General features: G+C 37.9%; 2 protein-coding genes across 4 annotated transcripts in view; both read right to left on the reverse strand.

Annotated features, from left to right (window-relative positions):
* LOC129722490 (uncharacterized) overlaps positions 1-20,955 on the reverse strand; it is a 193,203-nt gene that overhangs the window by 154,240 nt on the left and 18,008 nt on the right. The window contains exon 1 of one of the 3 annotated variants that reach the window (XM_055675941.1): positions 9,657-10,090. The exons of the other annotated variants lie outside the window; for them this stretch is intronic. The gene's annotated coding sequence lies outside the window, so the exon portion shown is untranslated. Of the gene's footprint in view, positions 1-9,656; positions 10,091-20,955 lie in introns of those variants that run through there. 3 annotated transcript variants of the gene reach the window in all.
* Positions 5,795-7,365, reverse strand: LOC129719881 (jerky protein homolog-like). Its single transcript, XM_055671297.1, has 2 exons — positions 6,156-7,365; positions 5,795-6,075 (listed from the first exon to the last, which is right to left on the reverse strand). Exons 1-2 carry the CDS (start codon positions 7,363-7,365, stop codon positions 5,795-5,797), a joined length of 1,491 nt encoding a protein of 496 aa, XP_055527272.1.

The raw sequence follows: 20,955 nt of genomic DNA on the forward strand, positions 1-20,955 counted from the left end.
TATCCTCAATACTATCAGAATATCAGTACCTACTCTTGATGCAAGAATCGATTCTAAGTATCGCTGTTTATTGGCATCGCAACGTCCCTTCGATAGAATTTTTTAAAATTTCGCGGTGTTTTATTTTTAGAGAATATTAGAAATACATCAATTTCCACATGCTTCAATACTAATGTATGCCTGAAGGGCACTGGGTACTGAAATGCCACTGCGACATTCTTGCTGATTGTCTTTTGTGGCGGGCCCCGATTGCTGTGCACAGGTTACGGATTGCTCGTACTCATTGATGGAGTAGAGCTGTTTTGTTGTAAACCTGTACCCCAATTAGGTACAACATAGTTGATGAAACTAATTACCTGTTTGGGATTAGAACTTCACACTTGGTATGGAGTTAAAAGGTAACTTCCCAAGAAGTTGTACTTAGAGGAAGCAAATGCTTCGCAAGCGCAAAGCAAATGCTCTGAACTCTCTGGTTCAGATTTGCAGAATCGGCAGATGTCGTTCAACACTACACCGATTTTCTTTAAATGATAAAAAGCGGGACAGTGTCCGGTAAGGAGTCCCGTGATTATCCGTAGGTCACTACGATTTAGACTAAGTAGCTTTCTGGCGGTTCCAGGGTTCGGATAGATAAACTGTTTAGCTTGTCTACAACCCTGTGCCTGTTGCCATTGGGATACTATTTCTAGCCTTTCCCAAGTTAGTAGTTCGCTTTTGATAGCGGAAATGGACGTACCCAGAAACGGCTCGGAGCCAATAAACCGCTGAGCTGATCCCTGTCTTGCTAGGTTGTCAGGGTGTTCATTATCCTCGACTCCGCAGGGTCCGGGCACCCAAAACAGAAAAACTGAATTCTGTCGGGAAAGTTCCCGTAGAGTTTCAATGCATTCCCAAACAAGTTTGGAAGCGCATTTGACGGACTTAAGTGCTAGTAGTGCTGCTTGACTGTCCGAGAATATACCGATTTTCGCATGTCTGTAGTTGCGTTGCAGACATATTTACATACGGTGGGCCATTTTCCCAGGGAAAACGTTTCCCTGATACCGGGTCCGTATATACCAGATCCCGTTAGGGATCCCATTTTCGAGCCATCCGTATAAAAACTGACGATGCCAGGTGGAAGATTAGCCCTCTATTGTTCCACATAGAGCGGTTTGTTTCAATCACTCTATATGGAATATCCATGTTGGTCCTAAAACGGAGACTGTGGTTAATAGCGGAGTTAGTTTGAACTCCCTAAGTATGCGAAGGTGGCCGATTTGGTCCCCTTCAAGTATAGTTTTCCACCTTTGCAACCTTGAAGCGCCAAGCTCTGCTTCCTTTTTCACATGAAGATGTAGAGGTAGTAGGCAAAGCATAGCTTCCATGGCTGCAGTTGGAGTTGTTCGCATAGCGCTGGTAACCGAAAGACATGCAAGTCTTTGAACTTTTTTGAGTTTGGCTTGCGCAGTCACTCCGTTCACCTTAGGCCACCCCACTAGGGCAGCATAGGTGATTCTTGGTCGGGCAATGGTCTTGTAAGACCAGAGTGCCAAGTCTGGTTTCAGTCCCCAGGTTTTACCGAACATAGTTATGCAGGCCCAGATCGCTGAGATCGCTTTCTTAGCGGCATGATCCAGTTGTGCAGACTTGTTCAGTTTCTTGTCCAGAATAATTCCGAGGTATTTGACTTCATTGCTGAAGCCCAGTCTAACTCCATTCAGTATTGGAGGAGTGATGGAGATCTTCCTTCGTCTGCCGAATGGAATTAGGACTGTTTATGTTTAGACCCTCCTGTAAACACCATGACATGGTGGTATTCAGAGCCGTTTGCATTCGGCTCGACAGAGTTGCGGCATCTTTACCTCTGACGATGAGGACGATGTCATCGGCGTATCCAATGACTATGTAACCAACAATTTTACTGTATTTTTAAACAAACGAATTCGAAAAAATATGAGCTTCTTTTTCAAAACAGTGTACAACAATCCTTACCCAATCGTCTTGAAAATTCTGAATCAGGTGTCCGTGGTTGTTCAGTCGAAAACATTAAAAAACAAGTTTTTTATCGCTTGAGAATTCAAGCGACACGGACATATCGCTGAATTCTCAATTGCTGCAATAAGCGTTCTAGATAGTCAATTAGTTAGTAATTGCTTAGTTGAAAGTTTATTCGCTTTTTCTTAACCAGCAGGTCTAAGTCCATAAGAATGATAAGCCATAATTGAAAACGCGAATCATAACAATTTCAAGTGGTCCCCGCGGCCCTGTGGTTAGCAATATCGATTGGTCAGTCCTCTCACACGGTTGCGATTTAGTTTTCGATTTCCGGTCTGGTCGAGGATTTTTTCGAACTGGAAATTTTTTCGACTGAGCACTGTGGCACGGTGTATCGTTGTTCTTATCCTACACATGCAAAATATGCCAAAAATTAGTCAGCGTATACACCAGAGAGGCACCGAGATACTCACCGTTAACGCAACTGTCAACATCAAAACGGATGAGCTGTATAATTTTGCATTGCCGTTATTTGTTTTGATGTAACAGTTGCTATAACGGTGTGTGTCTCGGCGGCTCACTGGTGTATAGGTTGCTTCCCAAAAACAATATCGATAACGAATATTCTCAACTAATCTAGTTGATCGAGACCTCTATTAGCCCCACAAGCTAGCGTGCGATATTGTTGTCGTTAGAGCCGGATTTACAATTGTGGGGGCCCGGGGGCCAATTTTAAGTGGAGCCCCAAAATAAAACAAAACCTTTTTTTGTCGTACGAGTTAAAAACATTTATTGAAAAGTTACCAAAAATTTGTGAGAATTTTTTCTTACGAGAAAAAAAAACTTAGTCATCCCAGTATTGTGGGTCAACCAGTATTATGGGCCAGTCTGCCCTTTGTATTGCTTCTTAACGTATGTCAATAACTTTAAATAGTCAAATTGAAGTTTAATGGACGTGAACAACATTTCTATATATGCCTTTTGTGCGAAACCGCTGCTTTAATGAGCTAAACTCTTAAGTTTTCGGATAAATGTCGGTAGCCTCCCGACAGCTGATAATTTGTTGTTGTTTTCACCACAGTCGCAAAAAGTCGGTCGTGGAAAATATGGCAAGAGTTCGTGAAACCCACAGTTTTGTTCAACAAAATGAATGATACTGTAAATAATTGGTATTTATTATGAAATATCCGTTCTGACTTTCGTATTTTTACTATTTTCATACGCTGCTAAAAATTGGCCCATAATACTGGTCATGAAATTCGGTTTTCCCAGTGTTATGGGCCATCCAGTAATATCGGCTGGGCTTCATTTTGTATTGGTTTTTAACGCATGTTAATGACTTTTGATGGTCAAATTGAAGTTTGGTGAAGGTGAACAACATTTCTCTGCGTGACTATGCGTGCTCTCTGCACTAATGACCATAACTCTTGAATATATTTATGTATCAGCATTTTAGGTAGTACAGAAACTGGCACTAATGCTCGTTCATCCTGAATTTTCATGATCTTGCTTTGAAGTCAATATTAACCATGTAAAACAGTGATTTCTAATCTTTGATCACTGTACCCAATTTGAAAATTGAGGCTTCTTCTTGTTTAAATAAGAGCTCGCTGATCGTTTATCCCGCATTTCCACAGTTTTCATCTGCGCTTATGCTCTAAGGCAGCCGACTGAATTTTCAACCTCGAAATGACAAATGACTGTATCGGGAATCGAACTCTAGCCTTCTAGCTAGGACCACTGTGCTTTTTCCGACGGAGTTATAAGGCCCCTATGGGACACCCGAAACAATGTTCAATTCTAAGAGATGGCGCTGTAGTGGTAGTGGTAGTAAAATCGAAATTCGACTGGAAAAACTGCTATTAGTTACCCTGTTTTTATATTATTCTAACTTTCTAGTAGTTACTTTTACTATATGCAATCTATTTTTATCAAAAAACTTGATTTTCTTATACAAATCCGTTGAGTCAATATTGTAGTACAGCAAAATCAAGTTTTTTGATAAAAATACATTGAATATAGTAAAAGTAAGTACTAGAAAGTTAAAATAATATAAAAACAGGGTAACTAATAGCAGTTTTTTTCGGTCATTAACCAAAATGCTCGTTGAACTTTCGATTTTACTACCACTACCACTACAGCGCCATCTCTTAGAATTGAACATTGTTTCGGGTGTCCCATTGTTCAAACATATGAATATTTAAGGCACGAGAAAAACAAGAACTTTGATAAAAGCCTAAGCAAAATATTACAATAATGTATTAGCGTAATTGATTCAATATCTATATGATATTTTAACGTTCCTCTCGATGTTAACTTCACCGTCGTAATTACTCCTTAAGATAATGTCTTTGTCTTTGGAACAAAAAATATTCGTCTGGCTCTTAATACTGGGAGCATTGGCCCATAATATTGGGAGAGTCAAAAAGTGGCCCATAAAGTATTTTTAACATCAAAATTCAATGTATTTACCACAAGTTAGTGAAAAAACGAAGGTGTAATCTTATTTTTTTCGACTTTCAATCGTTAATTCAAAATCACAATTTTGATTAGCGGGCCCATAATACTGATATGACTGTATGAATTACATAATCAACATTCAATTCCTTCAGTATATCGTACTCCCAACTTAAGGGGTTATATACCTTTTTAGTTTTCAAAAAACCGGAAAAAATTTTATTACATTATCTTCAAACACAACATCTTGAGAACATTTCCACAAATTTTCATAAAGATCTGAGCAACAGGAAGAAAGTTAGAGCGATTTGCAACGCGCCTCGCCACGGCCGCATAAGCTAAACTTGAAACGCGATTATCTCGGAATAGTTGTTTCCAGAATATGACTTTGTCGTGGTCCTGATTTCGGGAAAACTACTGAACCGATTTCCTTCATCTTTTTTTTTAAATTTTCGTTATAAAATTCGCCGGTCCATGAACGATCGCTTTTTGAAACTTACAGTTACATTTTGCCGCAAAAAAAAAAAATTTAATGCAATTTTTTGCGCTCAAAACGTACATTTTCTGGGAAAAACGTTCCCGTTTGCACTGAAAACAAAATACTCATAAAAGCGATCGTTCAAGGACCCGGCACACTTCTAAACTAATGAAATAATATGAGTTTTTTGATTTCGGTTGATCCGCTAGGTCTCTATCAGGATCACCGCAAGCCTCTGCAAAAAATAGCGTTTCGGGGAAACGGCCATTACTCCAGTAATAATTGGTATACAGGGCCTGTTCGATTTTGGCACGTTTTGTATTTGGCACGGTTCGCTTTTGGCACTGTTCGATTTTGGCACATGTGCCAAAAATGAACGGTTTTATTTTATCATAAATTTTTTATTTTCTCGTTTTTCCTTCAACCAATTTGAGTTTGGCAACCACCAAAGAAGATTACGATGGTCATACATGTTACTGATGAGGATCGTCGGAATCGTTTAGCAAGTTCCGGATATATGGCTTAAACATGTTGCGGTAATATAATGACTATGAGAAAGCAGTGCCAAGAATCTTACCATTACCACTATGTGGCTTGAAAACTCATCCATTAGTGGTCATATTAGGTGTTTAGGTCGCCTTACATGCGGACATGTACCGGTTGTGTTTCGGATATTCTCGGGGCGGCTATTTTATTATAGAACCTAACTCATCAAGCGACACCCAAAGCCTCATTTGCATGTAAACCCCCTCACCCATAAAAGTTGTTTTTGAATTCAATCTTTCGTTTTTTCCCCCAGGGCATCATAATTCATAATAAACAATGTAGAATATTTTAATTGATGATAAACAATGTTATATTCGGAAATGTTTCGTCAAAAGTTTATTCATTTAAGCACAACTGCAGCGCAACACTGCGAATTTTCCGGAGGTGGAGAATATCGGCTATCTCCAAATGTTTGTCCTCAGCCCATTCGATCACTCGGGCCAGTTCTTGTGCGACTTGCTGCGTTCGGGTCAATGATGGATCTGGAGGTACGATGCTCTTCAAAATTAAATCTTCTTCATCGTGTTCAGCCACGGCATTCACGTCATTTCCTTCTTCATCTGTGTCGCCGGAGCTTTTGTCGTCCTTATTGAATACCAGAGCGAAAATTTCAGCGTCTGAGTATTCATCAACACATATTCGGGATATTTCTTTATTTCATTTATCTCGATGTTCATCTGAGGATTAAACAAAATACGCAAAGGGACGCTGTCTTCGTGCAGCAGGTTCGTTCCAACTATCCAGCCTATATTTTTCCAAGATCGTTGAATCACTGTTTCGGAGACATCCATCCATGCTTCATGCAGCCAAAAAGAAACGTCCTTAAGGTTGATTTTTTTAATACGTTGTTCGAAGTCAGGCTCATTAGCGATTTCAAGGTGTAATTTGTCGCGGTAGTTTGTCTTAATAATTTGAATGACCTGCTGGTCCATGGGCTGTAACAACGGAGTCACGTTTGGTGGCAAAAACTTTACCTCAATCAAACCGTCATCCGAAATCAGCTCGTGTTGAAAATGATGTGCCGTACAATTGTCAAGAAGGAGAACGGCCATTGTTTCAATTCCCGCTCTATTGGAAAAATCTCGTACATTTGGTACGAAAGACTCGTGAAACCACTTCTGAAATATTTCGCGCGTCATCCAAGCATTTTTCGATGAGGCATAATCTACAGGAATTTGAACATTTTTGAAAGCCCTTGGGTTTTTAGATTTTCCAATAACTAACATCCGTAATTTATGAGTACCTGTAGCATTTGCGCATGGCATAAAAGTTATTCGATCTTTTGCCATCTTTAGCCCTGGAGCAGTAGTTTCTTTAGCGTGAACCAGAGTGTACCCGAGGAGAGCCTTATAAAAAAGAGATGATTCATCGCCATTATAAACCTGTTGCGCGGTCAAATTTCGCTCTTGCAAGTAAGACAAGAAATTCAGTTTGAATGGTTCCACGCTGGCAGCATCACTAGACAACTTCTCCCCTGAAACCTTCAGGCGCCGAATGCCAAAACGAGTCTTAAAGTTTCGCATCCATGTCTCACTGAATTTAAAATCTGCAGGAATATTAAACTCCTTTGCGAAAACCCTGGCCTTTGCACGAATCAAATTGTTTGTAATGATTTGATGTTTATCACGCATTTGAATAAACCAATAAAATAAGGCATGCTCTAACAGGTGATATTTACCGAGAGTAGCGTACTTCACTTTAGAACTTTTGAACCCACGACTGGATGACGCTTGCACTAGCTTGCCTTTTTGAAGCTCAATCTTTCGAATGGTTGCACGGTTTACTCCATAGTCTTTCGCAATTGCTATTTTGGTTCCAGTATTATTCTCCAATTTTTTAATAATTTCCATTTTTTGCATCAGCGTTAAGCTCTTGCGCTTCGACTTCTCAACAGCCACCTTAACCATCTGTCGAAATTTATGATTTAATTAGGTCAATATTATGTACACAATGAACGCTAATTTACCTTTGTCTCGGAAAACAGCGTTTGTAAACAATGCCGAATGAAAAATGAGAGCCTTTGAAAGGAAGTCGATCCGATTGATGCTGACACAAACACTTGCATGAATGGATATTGTCTTCGTGTTTACGCACACTACTTCAAAAGTGTTTGCGTCGCAATGGCAATGGAATTAATATAGATACGATAGAAGTGGTTTAATTGTGCTATTGAAATTGAGGTAGTGTGTAGTTACGGTTTATGCAAAAGTAATAACTCTCTCATATAAAAAGGGTCACGCGGAAGACGAAACATATTTTTTGTAACATTTAGTCACACCCCCTTGGAAGGTTACGTATTTTCGCCAACATTTTACAGCCAGGTGGTTGTGCGGAGGTGTTTAGTCGTACCGTTTTGGTTGCACCTAAGTACATACGCTTTTTCTTTCATTTAATCATTTATAAATGTTGGCAGGGGGAGCAGTGGACTGTTACATACTATGTAAACCTTTAATGATCCCCTACGACCTATAATTACTTAAAAAATGAAAAAAAATAAAAAAAAAAACGTTCGTTTTTGGCACTGTTTAGTTTTGGCAACACAAAATATTCTGGCGTGTTGCCAAAATCGAACCGGGCCTGTATCTCAAAATCAAACGTATTTTCTTGTTGTTCAGAAAAATACCACTTTGACGCAATGAAAATGGTGCTATGCACTTAAAAGCAAATTCAAACTTCCCTCATTTTTCTCGACCAAAAAGGTATCTAACCCCTTAACAACGCAACCAGGGGGCTCTTGTGGCTGTCAAACTCCATACATTTCCATCTACCACCCATTGATTCTGGTACCAGTGTTTCTGGTACCCACTTTTTGGTTGTTTTGCCCTAAAACAAGTGTAATAGAGTAAACGTCCCATTTTGTCGGTAGACTTATGCTCGAGTAAATGTCGTTTTAGATGGAAAAAAACAAGAGCTCAACATTTGTTTTCAGTACAATGTGCACTTTTAATGAATAAGATAAGTTTTGTAAGCATTTGAAATGAAATATTACCGCCGTGATGAATTTATGATTGGTAGGCAAAATGTTGACGTTTATAGGCCCCTGTACGCAACATAAATCCGCAAATAAATCCGCAACACTATTTCAGCGTGCCAGATGGTTTTGAAAGATGTCTGCAGCTGCTCGAAAACCGGAAATTTTTTCTTGATATCTGAAAAAAAAACCTACCGCAATTTGAAAAAAATGCGATCCACTGGCAAAATTTGTGCACAACTTGAGAGAGACTGCGCAAATATAAGGCGACCCTGACAACAATATACAGAAACTAGGAAAAAACTACACACATCTGCAGGTCAATAAAATCTGCACACGAACTCTGAAAGTCTGCAATTTGCAAAGCACATCTGGTATCCCTGATTCGGAAAACTGGTTCGATTCAAATGGTGTGTTAATGTGTGTTATTCCGAGAGAATCCAAGGTGAACTCTTGTGGATGTAGTTGTGATATTGGCGCCGGCGGAAAAACAACATCGAAGAAAAGTTTCAGATTGAAATGGTCTGTTCAAATCTTCTTGCTGTAAATCGGCCCCCAAGCCCCCACTTAAATCCGGCACTGGTTGACGTTAACAGTTTCAATTACACATCTTTGGGATCATTCAAATAATACATAACGCTCTAGGGGGTGGGGGGGTATTCAGCGGAGCGTTATATTGCATGTGGCAAACATGTAAAATTGCGTTACATGGGGGTGGGTGGGTATTGAAAATTGCCAAATTCCGCGTTATGTAATATTTGAATGGTTCCTTTGATAGTGGTCAAACATCATTATTTGTGATTGGCCAAACAATTATTTGATAATTCTTTATGAAATACCTCAGTCACAACAAAACCCAATAATGAAATCGATGCTGTGCAATTTGGATTAGGATGTTTGAGCAAAAGATGATTGTCCTTTGAGGTATGCTTGAAAATTTTACGTGTACCTATTTGAAAATTATACGTGTGTGGTAGCGGTATTTACCTTATTAATAAAATGGGTTTTTTTATGATTTAAATGTTGGCTACAACGCTTCATGTTAAAGAATATTGATTTCTTTCCTGAATATTCAAACGTCATATACGAGTGTTTTGATTTTTAATAAGTATGGATGAAAATAATTCAAAAACGAAACGAATCGAACGAGAAGGCGTTTGACATGTTTAGTTTTATCTCTTAGTACATCACAATTCAAACCCATTTCGGAACACATAATTCATTTACCTGATCTTTTGAGCATGGATTAAATTTGTTAAATTTATTTTTTTTCCTTTTCGTTCTTCTAAGCTTATTTCTCTTAGCATTTTTTTAACTGAATCACTACGAATCACATAAATTCATATTCAACAATATTTGAGCTGTGTAGTACAACATTTTAATTCTTGTAAAGTAGGTAGGCAGGTATTGATTAAACTCTTTTCAATAGAACAGTTGTCATACTTTGACAATTTCGTTTATCGATGGTATTCGACAAATAAAATGAAAACACTGCTTCCAGAGTTCACTAAGCTTTTTGTTGCACAAGAAAATCCGAAACTAAAAACTTCCTCTGGCATTCAAATGAATTCGCCGTAAATCATCGATAAATGAAATAAACACTTGAAGCCAGCGATAATCTACCATACAACAACAGTGAAAACAGTCGACACGATAATCCACCAAGAACAACTTTAGCAAGATAAAACAGTCAAAGTGTAAACCTTTTTTCAACCAGTAATGTTATCACTGTTTACGAGATTAAAAAAAAAAGCTTCGTCGTGAAGACAAACTTGCATTAATAAATCGGTTACAAATAACGATAAAATCCGAATGAAACCAACGCAACAATGTTGTTGTACCTTGGCAACTAATAATATTGTTTATTTATTACATTTGATTGATTGAAGATGCGCATAAAATTTTGTACATAAAATAATTTATTATTGATGGTGTTCATTTTTTCGTTATCTTTGATTGTTCTAAAGGCCCAAATACACACACGGCGTAATGACGGCTACTTCATACAAAATATAAGGCGTGATCGCGCTTTCCACTGGAACGTCTTTCAGCAAACATGAATAAACATAAATTGGATGCAGTGGTGGGCCTCATTCCGCTATAAAATATGGCAAGAGTTCGTGAAACCCACAGTTTTGTTCAACAAAATGAATGATACTGTAAATAATTGGTATTTATTATGAAATATCCGTTCTGACTTTCGTATTTTTACTATTTTCATACGCTGCTAAAAATTGGCCCATAATACTGGTCATGAAATTCGGTTTTCCCAGTGTTATGGGCCATCCAGTAATATCGGCTGGGCTTCATTTTGTATTGGTTTTTAACGCATGTTAATGACTTTTGATGGTCAAATTGAAGTTTGGTGAAGGTGAACAACATTTCTCTGCGTGACTATGCGTGCTCTCTGCACTAATGACCATAACTCTTGAATATATTTATGTATCAGCATTTTAGGTAGTACAGAAACTGGCACTAATGCTCGTTCATCCTGAATTTTCATGATCTTGCTTTGAAGTCAATATTAACCATGTAAAACAGTGATTTCTAATCTTTGATCACTGTACCCAATTTGAAAATTGAGGCTTCTTCTTGTTTAAATAAGAGCTCGCTGATCGTTTATCCCGCATTTCCACAGTTTTCATCTGCGCTTATGCTCTAAGGCAGCCGACTGAATTTTCAACCTCGAAATGACAAATGACTGTATCGGGAATCGAACTCTAGCCTTCTAGCTAGGACCACTGTGCTTTTTCCGACGGAGTTATAAGGCCCCTATGGGACACCCGAAACAATGTTCAATTCTAAGAGATGGCGCTGTAGTGGTAGTGGTAGTAAAATCGAAATTCGACTGGAAAAACTGCTATTAGTTACCCTGTTTTTATATTATTCTAACTTTCTAGTAGTTACTTTTACTATATGCAATCTATTTTTATCAAAAAACTTGATTTTCTTATACAAATCCGTTGAGTCAATATTGTAGTACAGCAAAATCAAGTTTTTTGATAAAAATACATTGAATATAGTAAAAGTAAGTACTAGAAAGTTAAAATAATATAAAAACAGGGTAACTAATAGCAGTTTTTTTCGGTCATTAACCAAAATGCTCGTTGAACTTTCGATTTTACTACCACTACCACTACAGCGCCATCTCTTAGAATTGAACATTGTTTCGGGTGTCCCATTGTTCAAACATATGAATATTTAAGGCACGAGAAAAACAAGAACTTTGATAAAAGCCTAAGCAAAATATTACAATAATGTATTAGCGTAATTGATTCAATATCTATATGATATTTTAACGTTCCTCTCGATGTTAACTTCACCGTCGTAATTACTCCTTAAGATAATGTCTTTGTCTTTGGAACAAAAAATATTCGTCTGGCTCTTAATACTGGGAGCATTGGCCCATAATATTGGGAGAGTCAAAAAGTGGCCCATAAAGTATTTTTAACATCAAAATTCAATGTATTTACCACAAGTTAGTGAAAAAACGAAGGTGTAATCTTATTTTTTTCGACTTTCAATCGTTAATTCAAAATCACAATTTTGATTAGCGGGCCCATAATACTGATATGACTGTATGAATTACATAATCAACATTCAATTCCTTCAGTATATCGTACTCCCAACTTAAGGGGTTATATACCTTTTTAGTTTTCAAAAAACCGGAAAAAATTTTATTACATTATCTTCAAACACAACATCTTGAGAACATTTCCACAAATTTTCATAAAGATCTGAGCAACAGGAAGAAAGTTAGAGCGATTTGCAACGCGCCTCGCCACGGCCGCATAAGCTAAACTTGAAACGCGATTATCTCGGAATAGTTGTTTCCAGAATATGACTTTGTCGTGGTCCTGATTTCGGGAAAACTACTGAACCGATTTCCTTCATCTTTTTTTTTAAATTTTCGTTATAAAATTCGCCGGTCCATGAACGATCGCTTTTTGAAACTTACAGTTACATTTTGCCGCAAAAAAAAAAAATTTAATGCAATTTTTTGCGCTCAAAACGTACATTTTCTGGGAAAAACGTTCCCGTTTGCACTGAAAACAAAATACTCATAAAAGCGATCGTTCAAGGACCCGGCACACTTCTAAACTAATGAAATAATATGAGTTTTTTGATTTCGGTTGATCCGCTAGGTCTCTATCAGGATCACCGCAAGCCTCTGCAAAAAATAGCGTTTCGGGGAAACGGCCATTACTCCAGTAATAATTGGTATACAGGGCCTGTTCGATTTTGGCACGTTTTGTATTTGGCACGGTTCGCTTTTGGCACTGTTCGATTTTGGCACATGTGCCAAAAATGAACGGTTTTATTTTATCATAAATTTTTTATTTTCTCGTTTTTCCTTCAACCAATTTGAGTTTGGCAACCACCAAAGAAGATTACGATGGTCATACATGTTACTGATGAGGATCGTCGGAATCGTTTAGCAAGTTCCGGATATATGGCTTAAACATGTTGCGGTAATATAATGACTATGAGAAAGCAGTGCCAAGAATCTTACCATTACCACTATGTGGCTTGAAAACTCATCCATTAGTGGTCATATTAGGTGTTTAGGTCGCCTTACATGCGGACATGTACCGGTTGTGTTTCGGATATTCTCGGGGCGGCTATTTTATTATAGAACCTAACTCATCAAGCGACACCCAAAGCCTCATTTGCATGTAAACCCCCTCACCCATAAAAGTTGTTTTTGAATTCAATCTTTCGTTTTTTCCCCCAGGGCATCATAATTCATAATAAACAATGTAGAATATTTTAATTGATGATAAACAATGTTATATTCGGAAATGTTTCGTCAAAAGTTTATTCATTTAAGCACAACTGCAGCGCAACACTGCGAATTTTCCGGAGGTGGAGAATATCGGCTATCTCCAAATGTTTGTCCTCAGCCCATTCGATCACTCGGGCCAGTTCTTGTGCGACTTGCTGCGTTCGGGTCAATGATGGATCTGGAGGTACGATGCTCTTCAAAATTAAATCTTCTTCATCGTGTTCAGCCACGGCATTCACGTCATTTCCTTCTTCATCTGTGTCGCCGGAGCTTTTGTCGTCCTTATTGAATACCAGAGCGAAAATTTCAGCGTCTGAGTATTCATCAACACATATTCGGGATATTTCTTTATTTCATTTATCTCGATGTTCATCTGAGGATTAAACAAAATACGCAAAGGGACGCTGTCTTCGTGCAGCAGGTTCGTTCCAACTATCCAGCCTATATTTTTCCAAGATCGTTGAATCACTGTTTCGGAGACATCCATCCATGCTTCATGCAGCCAAAAAGAAACGTCCTTAAGGTTGATTTTTTTAATACGTTGTTCGAAGTCAGGCTCATTAGCGATTTCAAGGTGTAATTTGTCGCGGTAGTTTGTCTTAATAATTTGAATGACCTGCTGGTCCATGGGCTGTAACAACGGAGTCACGTTTGGTGGCAAAAACTTTACCTCAATCAAACCGTCATCCGAAATCAGCTCGTGTTGAAAATGATGTGCCGTACAATTGTCAAGAAGGAGAACGGCCATTGTTTCAATTCCCGCTCTATTGGAAAAATCTCGTACATTTGGTACGAAAGACTCGTGAAACCACTTCTGAAATATTTCGCGCGTCATCCAAGCATTTTTCGATGAGGCATAATCTACAGGAATTTGAACATTTTTGAAAGCCCTTGGGTTTTTAGATTTTCCAATAACTAACATCCGTAATTTATGAGTACCTGTAGCATTTGCGCATGGCATAAAAGTTATTCGATCTTTTGCCATCTTTAGCCCTGGAGCAGTAGTTTCTTTAGCGTGAACCAGAGTGTACCCGAGGAGAGCCTTATAAAAAAGAGATGATTCATCGCCATTATAAACCTGTTGCGCGGTCAAATTTCGCTCTTGCAAGTAAGACAAGAAATTCAGTTTGAATGGTTCCACGCTGGCAGCATCACTAGACAACTTCTCCCCTGAAACCTTCAGGCGCCGAATGCCAAAACGAGTCTTAAAGTTTCGCATCCATGTCTCACTGAATTTAAAATCTGCAGGAATATTAAACTCCTTTGCGAAAACCCTGGCCTTTGCACGAATCAAATTGTTTGTAATGATTTGATGTTTATCACGCATTTGAATAAACCAATAAAATAAGGCATGCTCTAACAGGTGATATTTACCGAGAGTAGCGTACTTCACTTTAGAACTTTTGAACCCACGACTGGATGACGCTTGCACTAGCTTGCCTTTTTGAAGCTCAATCTTTCGAATGGTTGCACGGTTTACTCCATAGTCTTTCGCAATTGCTATTTTGGTTCCAGTATTATTCTCCAATTTTTTAATAATTTCCATTTTTTGCATCAGCGTTAAGCTCTTGCGCTTCGACTTCTCAACAGCCACCTTAACCATCTGTCGAAATTTATGATTTAATTAGGTCAATATTATGTACACAATGAACGCTAATTTACCTTTGTCTCGGAAAACAGCGTTTGTAAACAATGCCGAATGAAAAATGAGAGCCTTTGAAAGGAAGTCGATCCGATTGATGCTGACACAAACACTTGCATGAATGGATATTGTCTTCGTGTTTACGCACACTACTTCAAAAGTGTTTGCGTCGCAATGGCAATGGAATTAATATAGATACGATAGAAGTGGTTTAATTGTGCTATTGAAATTGAGGTAGTGTGTAGTTACGGTTTATGCAAAAGTAATAACTCTCTCATATAAAAAGGGTCACGCGGAAGACGAAACATATTTTTTGTAACATTTAGTCACACCCCCTTGGAAGGTTACGTATTTTCGCCAACATTTTACAGCCAGGTGGTTGTGCGGAGGTGTTTAGTCGTACCGTTTTGGTTGCACCTAAGTACATACGCTTTTTCTTTCATTTAATCATTTATAAATGTTGGCAGGGGGAGCAGTGGACTGTTACATACTATGTAAACCTTTGATGATCCCCTACGACCTATAATTACTTAAAAAATGAAAAAAAATAAAAAAAAAAAACGTTCGTTTTTGGCACTGTTTAGTTTTGGCAACACAAAATATTCTGGCGTGTTGCCAAAATCGAACCGGGCCTGTATCTCAAAATCAAACGTATTTTCTTGTTGTTCAGAAAAATACCACTTTGACGCAATGAAAATGGTGCTATGCACTTAAAAGCAAATTCAAACTTCCCTCATTTTTCTCGACCAAAAAGGTATCTAACCCCTTAACAACGCAACCAGGGGGCTCTTGTGGCTGTCAAACTCCATACATTTCCATCTACCACCCATTGATTCTGGTACCAGTGTTTCTGGTACCCACTTTTTGGTTGTTTTGCCCTAAAACAAGTGTAATAGAGTAAACGTCCCATTTTGTCGGTAGACTTATGCTCGAGTAAATGTCGTTTTAGATGGAAAAAAACAAGAGCTCAACATTTGTTTTCAGTACAATGTGCACTTTTAATGAATAAGATAAGTTTTGTAAGCATTTGAAATGAAATATTACCGCCGTGATGAATTTATGATTGGTAGGCAAAATGTTGACGTTTATAGGCCCCTGTACGCAACATAAATCCGCAAATAAATCCGCAACACTATTTCAGCGTGCCAGATGGTTTTGAAAGATGTCTGCAGCTGCTCGAAAACCGGAAATTTTTTCTTGATATCTGAAAAAAAAACCTACCGCAATTTGAAAAAAATGCGATCCACTGGCAAAATTTGTGCACAACTTGAGAGAGACTGCGCAAATATAAGGCGACCCTGACAACAATATACAGAAACTAGGAAAAAACTACACACATCTGCAGGTCAATAAAATCTGCACACGAACTCTGAAAGTCTGCAATTTGCAAAGCACATCTGGTATCCCTGATTCGGAAAACTGGTTCGATTCAAATGGTGTGTTAATGTGTGTTATTCCGAGAGAATCCAAGGTGAACTCTTGTGGATGTAGTTGTGATATTGGCGCCGGCGGAAAAACAACATCGAAGAAAAGTTTCAGATTGAAATGGTCTGTTCAAATCTTCTTGCTGTAAATCGGCCCCCAAGCCCCCACTTAAATCCGGCACTGGTTGACGTTAACAGTTTCAATTACACATCTTTGGGATCATTCAAATAATACATAACGCTCTAGGGGGTGGGGGGGTATTCAGCGGAGCGTTATATTGCATGTGGCAAACATGTAAAATTGCGTTACATGGGGGTGGGTGGGTATTGAAAATTGCCAAATTCCGCGTTATGTAATATTTGAATGGTTCCTTTGATAGTGGTCAAACATCATTATTTGTGATTGGCCAAACAATTATTTGATAATTCTTTATGAAATACCTCAGTCACAACAAAACCCAATAATGAAATCGATGCTGTGCAATTTGGATTAGGATGTTTGAGCAAAAGATGATTGTCCTTTGAGGTATGCTTGAAAATTTTACGTGTACCTATTTGAAAATTATACGTGTGTGGTAGCGGTATTTACCTTATTAATAAAATGGGTTTTTTTATGATTTAAATGTTGGCTACAACGCTTCATGTTAAAGAATATTGATTTCTTTCCTGAATATTCAAACGTCATATACGAGTGTTTTGATTTTTAATAAGTATGGATGAAAATAATTCAAAAACGAAACGAATCGAACGAGAAGGCGTTTGACATGTTTAGTTTTATCTCTTAGTACATCACAATTCAAACCCATTTCGGAACACATAATTCATTTACCTGATCTTTTGAGCATGGATTAAATTTGTTAAATTTATTTTTTTTCCTTTTCGTTCTTCTAAGCTTATTTCTCTTAGCATTTTTTTAACTGAATCACTACGAATCACATAAATTCATATTCAACAATATTTGAGCTGTGTAGTACAACATTTTAATTCTTGTAAAGTAGGTAGGCAGGTATTGATTAAACTCTTTTCAATAGAACAGTTGTCATACTTTGACAATTTCGTTTATCGATGGTATTCGACAAATAAAATGAAAACACTGCTTCCAGAGTTCACTAAGCTTTTTGTTGCACAAGAAAATCCGAAACTAAAAACTTCCTCTGGCATTCAAATGAATTCGCCGTAAATCATCGATAAATGAAATAAACACTTGAAGCCAGCGATAATCTACCATACAACAACAGTGAAAACAGTCGACACGATAATCCACCAAGAACAACTTTAGCAAGATAAAACAGTCAAAGTGTAAACCTTTTTTCAACCAGTAATGTTATCACTGTTTACGAGATTAAAAAAAAAAGCTTCGTCGTGAAGACAAACTTGCATTAATAAATCGGTTACAAATAACGATAAAATCCGAATGAAACCAACGCAACAATGTTGTTGTACCTTGGCAACTAATAATATTGTTTATTTATTACATTTGATTGATTGAAGATGCGCATAAAATTTTGTACATAAAATAATTTATTATTGATGGTGTTCATTTTTTCGTTATCTTTGATTGTTCTAAAGGCCCAAATACACACACGGCGTAATGACGGCTACTTCATACAAAATATAAGGCGTGATCGCGCTTTCCACTGGAACGTCTTTCAGCAAACATGAATAAACATAAATTGGATGCAGTGGTGGGCCTCATTCCGCTAATTTGCTAATCGCTATTTAGCGACGCTAATATTCAATTAGCGGTTTAGCGATTTCGCTAATTTTTGAGCTGGTTAGCGAAACTGTTAGCGTCGCTAAAATTTTGGCCTTCGAAACGCTAATCGCTAATCCGCTAAATTTTGTACAGAAGCGACAAGAGAACTATTTAGAAAAACTGTGAATTACTTGCGTTGCTTGGCGTACGTAAATTGCTTCGACCGATGAACATACTCTACTGCGAAAGTTACTTTTAAGAAGTATGTTTCATTCAAACAACGTTCAATTGTCTTAATTGTCTAGAGTTCTTCTCTTTACGACACAATTGCAAGTCAGTCTTTTTACCCTAGAATGGAGATCCAGTTATCGTACAAGCCACAGGAGCATTTTGGAGAAGGTCTAGATTGAATTTTTGGCACACCAACAACTTTTGTAAATTACAATGCGCTTGAAAGATGTCATAATTTTGGTTCTACTTTTTCGATTCCGATAATAATTGAATTTTTATGACAACATTCTTAAAACTATTTATTTTTAATGCAAGCTGAACAACTTTTGTTAGTCCTTGTTTTTACAAAATCATTTTTGAGCAACATTTTTGATCTGGCTGAAACGTTGTACAGACCTACAGACTCTCAGCTCTAGACCATCGCACCAAATCTCTTAACCTCACTTTTTTGACAGATAATGGTAATTTTGTTTACGATTTGTATTTTGTGTTTTTTTTTCTGGCGGAAAAATCGGGTGCGTAGCACCTTTTTAAGGGCATTTTGGTCACAATTAAAATGATCCGCTAAAATCAAGAACTGCATCGCCTGAAGATAAACAGAGTTACTAGTATCTGTCGAACTCAGATGCAAAACGTCACCATGTAATGGTTCTTTGACTTGAAGACCTTATTTTGTACTTTATATAAAAATATAAAAAATTACAAATTCGTTTTGGCTAAGATATTATACGGATCGAACAAACCGTTCTGGCTCTGAAAATATTTGTAATTTTTAATAAGTTTCAGTAAAATCAAAAATGACATTTAAACTTTCAGTCAAATAAAAAATGACATTTAAAAAAATTTAAGATTAGGACATAGTAATCTTAAGACTGGAAGCTCCCCTTCGTTTGAAGGATCCATATAGCGCAAAGATTTAAACCAAATCAATGGTGAAAAAACTCGGGTTAAATGCGCAAGGACAAATCGCGCAAGGACTTTCATGCAAGTCAGCTGTCAAGCTACGTAGTAAAAATTAATTTAAAATTTCTTTTAAGTAAAAACAATCTCTAGTATCTCTAGTAGTACATCAGAAAAGTGTTAAAAAATATCAATTTCACTTTTATTTGGTAATTTCATTCTAGCACTTTCTAGCAGTGACCAGAAACATTCAGTGTGTAGTTCACACGTATATAAGGCAAATTATTGATACTGGAACGTCGATTTTCGGTCAGAAACTTTTTTTCGAGATAACACTAGATCTCGACGTTTTATGCATTTTTACATTTGGCATCGAAAAAAAATGGTAATTTTTCGAAGGTCGAAAAATCACAAGTTTGAGCGCTTTGTGGCACCCCCAAATCATGTCCGATGAGCTGAAACTTTGTACAAATAATTTTTTTGGGTCAATGAACAAAATGTACATGATCAGTTTTTGAAATTCGATGATGATTTTTTTTAATACAAGCATTGCCACCCTATTGCTCACCCATTGATTTTATATATGCATGTTGTAAATTTACACGTCGCAGTCGTGGAGATGCAGAGGTGAACTCAATCCCCTCTCGACCGTAAGGACGTGACCGGCGTCGCGAAGGATCTATATAAAGTGAAAGCTACTGAATTGTTGCCCAATACGTGATTCTCCGTGCAACCTCACTAGCTCGAGTCCATCACGGATGAGCAACTACGAAATGTGCTGTCATCAGGGATCGTCTAACTACTCAGTGCTGTGCAAAAAATCTTCGTGCGTCTCGCAGATTCTTGTGCACGTCTCCAATGGAATATTTGGAAGGAGTAAGGGACGAAGGAGAGAGAGATTTTCTATCTGAGAGTAGAGATCGGGTGCTACTCGTTTTTTTGCGTGCAAAGCACACGCCGTTGGGAGACTGCACATTAATTTATAAAGAGACGAGTAAGAGCAGTTCAGATTGCACTGTACATTCGTTTCCAAAGAAACGAGTAAGTGCAGTTTGCATGTCACAGCACTCTCGTTATACAACTAGCCACGCACACTATAAAGCAAGTCTTACACGCTATATAGCAAGCCACGCACGCTAGCCACATACCTTATATAGCTAGCGACACGCGCCATGGGCGTAGCCAGAATTTCAAATAGGAGAGGGAGGGGGGGGGGGCAAGACGGGGTTACTTTCGGACGCTGGTTTAACCGCTACCAGGACCTCTCCGAGAACGATGCAGGTCAGCTGAATTATGGGTTGAAGGTGTGTTTATTTCTCCGGAAGCTGGGCACCCATTCGCACTATCTCAACTACATCCTGTCAAAGCTTTTCAAGGACGTGAAGTTTGAAGACACAGTCAAGATTCTCAATAAAATCTTCGGGCATCAAACGTTAACGTTCCGGAAGCGGTTCATGTGTCTTATCACGATTGTTGTTAACCATTTGCCGATGAACACTCAGCAAACAGAGAACACTCAACCGCTGTTCAACCATTGTTGACCTCAGCCAGGTTTTCACCCGCCGTAATGTGCTGAACGAGCGTTCAATCGTGCATGTTTCACATGGTAGAGCAAGTGCAATTTGAATTATTATTATTTATTATTTATTTCAAAGTATACTTGTAGAGTAAGGCATTCTCCTTCTTTAAATCTACAATTGGATTGAATGTAACCACATCTTAAATGTTAATTAATTATTTTGAACTCATTAACAAAAGATCCATTGATTTTTACTTCAACATTTTTAATTCCTTTCTTCTAGCCAATCTATACACCTGCGCATGAACCTCCCTCGTAAATTAATATT

Source organism: Wyeomyia smithii, chromosome 2 (assembly GCF_029784165.1).
Source record: "Wyeomyia smithii strain HCP4-BCI-WySm-NY-G18 chromosome 2, ASM2978416v1, whole genome shotgun sequence".
Classification (NCBI taxonomy): domain Eukaryota; kingdom Metazoa; phylum Arthropoda; class Insecta; order Diptera; family Culicidae; genus Wyeomyia; species Wyeomyia smithii.